Here is a 7,245-nt window from a genome sequence, read left to right as displayed (position 1 = left end):
AAAATAACGTGAGTTAATAATGAGCTGCACATTTTTCTTTTTTTTTTCCAAACTTACTCTCTATGAAATATGATGCAAAGAATATTATTTTTGAAAACAAATTTCACAGAAGGTCTTAGAATTGTCTCTAGTTGTTTTTAGAATTGTTTTGTAATTTTTTTATTTTTTTAATTTTTAGGGGATTTTTTACAGTAAAGTCAAACTTTTGGGTGTTTTTTTTCAACAAAACAACTTTTAAGGAAGAAAGACAAAATTCAAGTGACTTTGGTTTTTTTTTTTCAGTTTTTCCTTTCGAAAACCACAACTAAACATTTACCAAAATACCCCCTCGCATCCCGAACGCTAACAAATCAGCCCCTCTTCCGTCGTCGTTCCCTTCTCGTTCCCCTTCCGGCTGCCGAGCGCCACGCACGCTCGACGCCACCTTCCACCGAAGCGAATGAATCACGCCGCTGAAGTGGAAGGAGTTCGTCCCGCGTAGCCGTCCTCCTCCTCGCCGCCTCTGCTGGACTGCGGTGGGTTGAAGATCCAGCAGGACGTGGACTGATTCCTTCTTTTGCTGGTAAGGAAGCCCTAGCTTGCTTCGATGGATCGTTCTAGGAGTTAGCTTTATTTTGCATGATCTTTGCTTTGCTGTGAGCTATCAAATCCGGATTTTTTTGGCGGGGTAGGTGCTCCTCCGATCGATCCATCTAGTTTGTTGTGGACTTGGTTGCTGTGTGTCTGGGGTACTAGTAGCTGAAAATTGAACTGCCAAAATTTTGGGGGTTCGATTCAATTGACCCCCATGCCTCTCGATGATAAGACCTCACTCGCTTGGTTTGGACATTGTTTGACTTCCAAAAATAGCATATCACTGTTCCTCTGAAATTGTATGTGTTCTTGGAAGGACAGTGACGTGACTCGTGTGTAACCTCAACCTTAGCTGAGCTTTGGTAATGCTCCAGTGCATGTGCTTTAGTGATGTGTGCTAGAACATGTTCTGGTGTACCGGTGTACGTGTAGTGCCTCTAGGTGCCATGTGTGATGCGGGCATGTTGTTCTCATGCTGGTTTCAGATTTACCCTGTTTGAGTACTCTTGATGCTATGATGCTCTCATCATTGTTTGTTCAGATGAGCCGTCGTGAGTCGGGAGTATTCTTTTCGGTAGCTTAATCCTAGAGACATGATAATCTTCTGTCAGAGCGGTAATTTTCTTGGGGACAGCGTGGTGTGCCTCTTCTGTGTGTTAGGATTCCACACTGGTTTTCTTAAAATAAATAAACAAATGGAGATTTTCATCTTGACTCACTATGGACAGGGTTTCTCTATTTGTCGCTCGCGCTATGAATGGAAGCTACTGCTCACCCCGATGGCGGTGGCAGACGCAAGTTAGTGTTAGAGGGTTTGAGTGGGGGCTTTCTCTCCCCTCTCACCGTATAATAGGAGCGGCATGTAGGCCGTGGTGGCAATCAGAGTGTCGCTGGCCCCAGAGACGAGGAAGACGTGATGAGGGGCTGGTGGAAGTAGGTGAGGGGAAGAACTGAAGACACGGGCAATGGCTTGCTATTCATCGGCCTATGCGACCTCTCACAAAAAAAAACACTCATGAACCTACTAACTGCGGCTGTAATAAATACTCCAACTTTTTTAGTGAAGACTACAATGATACCATTTGTACTATTTTCACATCCAAGATTGATTAGAGGCATTAGACATTAGTTCATCAATTAGGAGGGTGAGGGGTATAGGATATAACTAAATAAATATTGCAATGAGTGGCAGACGCATTGTCTTATGTTGTTGTGTGATTTCTGTCAATATGAAAAAAATCAAGAAATTCCAATGATGCACTTTTAATGCACATGGACTACATTTCTGCAACATGCTTAGATGGGATGGCTGATCTGGTTCTAGACTTTAAGCTCAATGTTTGACACACTAGTATTGGTTATGGCATGTGTTGCATATCCTTCTCGACTCCAAAGTCTTACTTTGTATGTATACTTTTGCTCCCATACATGTATTGAATTGATTTTTGGAAGATGTCGAGTTATCCCAGCTTCACATCCATATGTCATGTTGACAGGACCCGTGTCAGCTTTACTCCACTCAAGCCAAGTGCATGAACCGCCTGAAACTACCCAACTACCATATTATTTAAGGAATCCTATTTAGGAGTTGCAGTCCACCTTAAGCTTACCTGTAGAACATCCCAAACCTTTATTTTTGGAAACTGATAGAGAAAAGAGAGGGTATTATGACAACTCAAATCACTTAGTGTCTTGGCTATCTTTAACAAAGTTAATGATATATTGGTCCAGCTAACAGTCTGTCTTTTCCATAATCAAAGTTCATATACGTAAGCCTTGGTGTGGACAACTAGAAAATACTGCATTGGTAAATTTTGATCATTTGTCATTTGTTAGATAGATAAGTTGTTTTGTTGGATGTCTGCTTGAATTTTTCATACTGGCTTGATTGTCATAGTAGTCTTTTATATGTAACTTCAGTTTGACATCATTTTAACTTAGCATGTTCTGGCATCTGGCTATGATTTAGGCTTTCAGGCTCCCTTCTTTTTAACGTAAATAGGTGATGAGTACACTGCCTAACTAATTTAGGAGGAATAAATAGCCACCAATACAACTTTTTGGAAGAATTCCAACTTGAGGTGTAGGTCTATGTGCCTTTTGTGGTTGACTTATGAGACTTGCTTGCACTGAGTTACCTCAGACATTTGGTGTGTGCTGTACATGGATCAGACACTTCCAAATTGTTGATAGTGTCAGTATGAAGTATGAAAAGTAAATGTTGCTTTCCTATCATGCATTATAGGGACAAGGTTAATAGAAGGTTGTGATTTCTATTGACCTTATCTGCTTTCTTCTATCGCTGTTTGTTTTGTTTTCTGATGATATCTTTCCTTCTGATTTCACTTATTCTGGGTAAGCATGCATTTGTATTTTATTCCGTGTTTAATGAAAGCTTCTTTCTGTACCGGATACTGCAATCAACCATCATTGTGGAATGTCGAGCTCATGAGCTGTGCTAGAAATGTAGTTGCTAAGCTACATTGAATTTGAACTGCGGCACTCAAGTTGCTCATGAATTCTGTGAAAGATTAAACATTGCAAGCAAGCTGTTTTCGACTTTTTGTTCCTTCAATTAGATTGTCCCTGCACTCTAGTGTAAGAGTCAAGCTACAAGAGTAAAAGATAAAAGCCTGCAATTTTGTTCATATACAAAGGCGTTTCCATTCATTTAAATATAATTTACAAGTTTAGAACCTGCAATACGATTTTTGCTCTTTTACATGATGTGGGTACATGTACCAACCTGTCATGATCTTTCTGGTTAATCTTGATGGAAAATTAGTTGAGTGATTTTGTATCTGTTTCCCCACTACAGGAAGATCATTGATTTTGGTCGAACGAGATCTAACATGGAACCATCCTCACAGCCTCAGCCTGTGATGGGTGTTACTGATGGTGGGTCACAAGGATATCCTGCTGCTGTCACTGCTTATCCGCCTGCAACAATGATGCCTGGAGCTCCTGCTGTTGCCCCTCCTGGCTCACAGCCAACAGCATCAGTCCCCACTAATCCAGCTCAACTCAGTGCTCAGCACCAGCTGCTCTACCAACAAGCTCAGCAATTCCACCAACAACTGCAGCAACAGCAACAACAGCAGCTCAGGGAGTTCTGGGCTACCCAGATGGATGAGATCGAGCAGACAACTGACTTCAAGAACCACAGCTTGCCACTTGCAAGGATAAAGAAGATAATGAAGGCTGATGAGGATGTACGAATGATCTCTTCTGAAGCTCCTGTTGTTTTTGCGAAGGCATGCGAGGTATTCATATTAGAGCTGACATTGAGGTCATGGATGCACACTGAGGAGAACAAGCGCCGGACCTTGCAGAAGAATGACATTGCAGCTGCCATCACTAGGACTGACATATATGACTTCTTGGTGGACATAATTCCAAGGGATGAAATGAAAGAGGAGGGACTCGGGCTTCCAAGGGTTGGCTTACCGCCTGCTATGGGGCTGCCGACTGATAGCTATCCACCATATTACTATGTGCCAGCACAGCAGGTGCCAGGATCTGGAATGATGCATGGTGGTCAGCAGGGTCACCCGGTGACGTATGTGTGGCAGCAGCCTCAGGGGCAAGAGGAAGAGCCTCCGGAAGAGCAGCAGCAGTCTTAGGTCATAGGGTTTCCTAATGGTAGTTTCGACTTTGGATGCTTCTATGCAGCAGTAGAAGAAGATTGTGATTTGGGACTAATGTTAATCATAAATTTTCATTCTAACCCGATATTTCAAGTGCCCTTGCTTGAATTAAGCAGTGGAAGTTCATGTGACGCCTCTGTTTGTTTGCCTCATTTGTTGGTCATTAATTCATTATGTTGTTTGCTTAGCAAGAATATTGCCTTCCTGATCTGGCACTCACCAAAGTATAGGATGCTGTAAACTGGTAAGCATGAAGAACGAGGACTAGCAGACTACTGATAAGTTTGGAAAACAAGTGGGTAGCTTTCTTTGGCTCGGTTTAGCATAACTGAAACTTATGAGCTTTTACTAAAAGCTGTTTTTTTAAAGCTGTTTATGACTTATAAGAAAAACTATTAGCTTATATGTTTAATTTTTAGGTTCTTGGCATACAATTTTTCAGAAAAGTTACTCTAAACCAGCTTACAAATTTTTAGTGTTTATCAGTTTTCCATGACAAATAAGGCCTTTGTAATGCATCCTATGTATGTAAAATAGTCTTCTAGGCTTTGAGGAATATTTGGGACAAACAAAATAAGAAATTGATTATTTTTTTTACAGTGACCACGATGCGCACCATGTGTTGTACATGCATTTTCCACCTTTTCCCGAATTTTCCAACATTTTTCCGCTGGGCTATGAAATGTGGATCAATCAAAGATGCATATGGTCACGTGAGCGTACTGTTACGATCAGGCATTACCACCGCAAGCACCTCCCACGTCATCAGCTCTAGGTGCCGAGGCGATAATGCCACCATGCCTGAGAAGTGAGATGGTTTATACTACGTGTTTGTAAGCCGGGTCTATGGACGGCAACATATCCTGTGAATCCGGGGAGACCGCTGCATCCCTGCATCCGTTGGGCGTGAGCGCTCCGATGGAAATCCAACGTACCGGCAGCGCTGTGGTGTTTCCCGAGCCCCTCACGCCCGAGCGCTTGGTGCTCACGCCGTCAGCCAATGCCAAACGGAGCCCCCAACCGGTGCAGCCATCAGCCAAACGGACGAGCGCTCACGCCCAGATGCGCTCGAGTCCCTGGCCCCGTACTCTTCCCGAGGGCGCCCTTTCGTTCCTGACCGGCGCTGGGCGTTCGGCGCCGATTGGGGACGGAGATTGGCGCGCGATTAGTGGTGATTGGGGACTGCGATCAACGAGCGGCATCGGAGCCTCGGCGCACAGCGTCAAGGCGATCGCCCGGTGGTGCTGGTCGTTCGAGGACCCGAAGCGGGAAACCCTACAGCGGCTGGTGGTGCTGGCGATCGGACGGCAAAAGGAGCCTCTTTGTTTCTACCTATTCAAGTTTCTAATTCAGTGAGCCATTAGAGGTAATTCTAATTCTGGGCATGCCCTAATTCAGTGACAGTTTGTACATATCAAAATTTTTCACAAAGGTATTTGTAAGTGTGAAAGATACTCCGTGGTTGCCGTTTTAAGTCGCTTATCGTGTGCCTAAATGTGTAGTGATGGAATCAGTCGAATCCTTGCAAATGCATCTAATGAATGAGGATGGATTAAGTTCACCCAAAAAGACAGGGAGCATTCCTCTTTGTGTAAGTGTTATGATTTTTCATATGTTCTTTGATTTAGTGAATTATGCAAGATGTGCTTATTGCAATTCATTTGTTATGTTGCAGTGTTCATCTTATGTACCCGAATGTGACGAGGAATTTAAGCCTAAAGTAGGTATGGCATTTGAAGGTATTGAGGCTGTGGAGGAATTCTACAAGTCCTATGCACACCGTGTGGGTTTTGGAGTCCGTGTTGGGCAGCAAAAGAAGTTACAAAATGCAGTGGTACGAACCAAGCGCTTCTTGTGCAATAGGGAAGGATTCAAAGAAAAGGGTAATGAGAATGTTGATCCCTCGAAGAAAAGGCATAAGATGAAGTCCAGTAGATGTGGATGTCAAGCGCATATCTTCGTCAGGTTGTGTGGTGATAACACTTACAAGATAGACTCATGGGTTGAACAGCATAACCATGGTCTTGTGTCTCCCGATAAACTTCATTTGATTAGATCAAATCGTGAAGTCAGTGAGAGGGCAAAGAATACACTATACACATACCACAAAGCAAGCATAGGCACCTCCCAGGCATACAGGCTCCTTCAAGTCAGCGAGGGTGGGTTCGAGAATGTCGGATGCACAAAGAGGGACTTACAGAATTATTACCGTGACTTAAGGTATAAAATTAGGAACGCAGATGCTCAAATGTTTGTGGCCCAGCTAGCTAGAAAGCAAGAAGTCAATCCAGCTTTTTTCTATGACTTTGTCGTAGATGATCAGGGTAAGTTGGTGCATGTGTTCTGGGCAGATGCAACAAGTAGGAAAAACTACAGTCACTTCGGTAATATATTATCATTTGATTCTACGTACACCACTAATCAGTACAACATGATTTTTGCACCATTTACGGGAGTCAACCACCACTTGCAAAGTGTGTTTTTTGGTGCTGCATTCTTAGCAAATGAGCAGACTGATTCATACATTTGGTTGTTTGAGACATTCCTTAGAGCAATGGGAGGGGTAGCACCTAGACTCATAATCACCGATGAAGCTAAGAGCATAGCAAATGCTATTGTTGCAGTTCTTCCAAGCACGGTTCATAGGTTATGCATGTGGCATATCATGGAAAAAGTGCCCGAAAAGGTTGGTCCGGCAGTTAGAGAAGACCCTGAGTTTTGGAATAGGATAAACTTGTGTGTTTGGGGATCAGAAACCCCGGCTGAGTTTGAGTCACAGTGGAGTTCTATCATTTCAGAATTTGGGCTAGAGGGGAACGAGTGGTTTGCTAATAGATTTGACATTCGAGAGTCATGGATACCAGCTTATTTTATGGACATATCTTTGGCAGGCATTCTCCGAACCACATCACGGTCGGAAAGTGCAAATTCGTTTTTTAACCGTTTCATTCATCGCAAGCTTGCTTTTGTTGAGTTCTGGCTTAGATTTGATACAGCTTTAGAATGCCAACGACAGGAGGAGTTG

The 7,245-nt window shown here is 43.2% G+C and overlaps 1 protein-coding gene across 1 annotated transcript; it reads left to right on the top strand.

The window, feature by feature from the left end:
• Positions 1-334: 334 nt before the first annotated feature.
• On the top strand, positions 335-4,351 carry LOC133918443 (nuclear transcription factor Y subunit C-4-like). The gene is made up of 2 exons (XM_062362327.1): positions 335-562; positions 3,392-4,351. Exon 2 carries the CDS (start codon positions 3,426-3,428, stop codon positions 4,194-4,196), a length of 771 nt encoding a protein of 256 aa, XP_062218311.1. The 5' UTR covers positions 335-562; positions 3,392-3,425; the 3' UTR covers positions 4,197-4,351.
• The last annotated feature ends 2,894 nt before the right edge of the window (positions 4,352-7,245 follow it).

Source organism: Phragmites australis, chromosome 5 (assembly GCF_958298935.1).
Source record: "Phragmites australis chromosome 5, lpPhrAust1.1, whole genome shotgun sequence".
In the NCBI taxonomy this organism is placed as follows: Eukaryota; Viridiplantae; Streptophyta; class Magnoliopsida; order Poales; family Poaceae; genus Phragmites; species Phragmites australis.
This window is presented reverse-complemented; position numbering and strand designations above follow the sequence as displayed.

Excerpts from the sequence above, each read along its gene's own strand:
- LOC133918443 (XM_062362327.1), top strand. The coding sequence starts at position 3,426 with ATGGAACCATCCTCACAGCCTCAGCCTGTGATGGGTGTTACTGATGGT.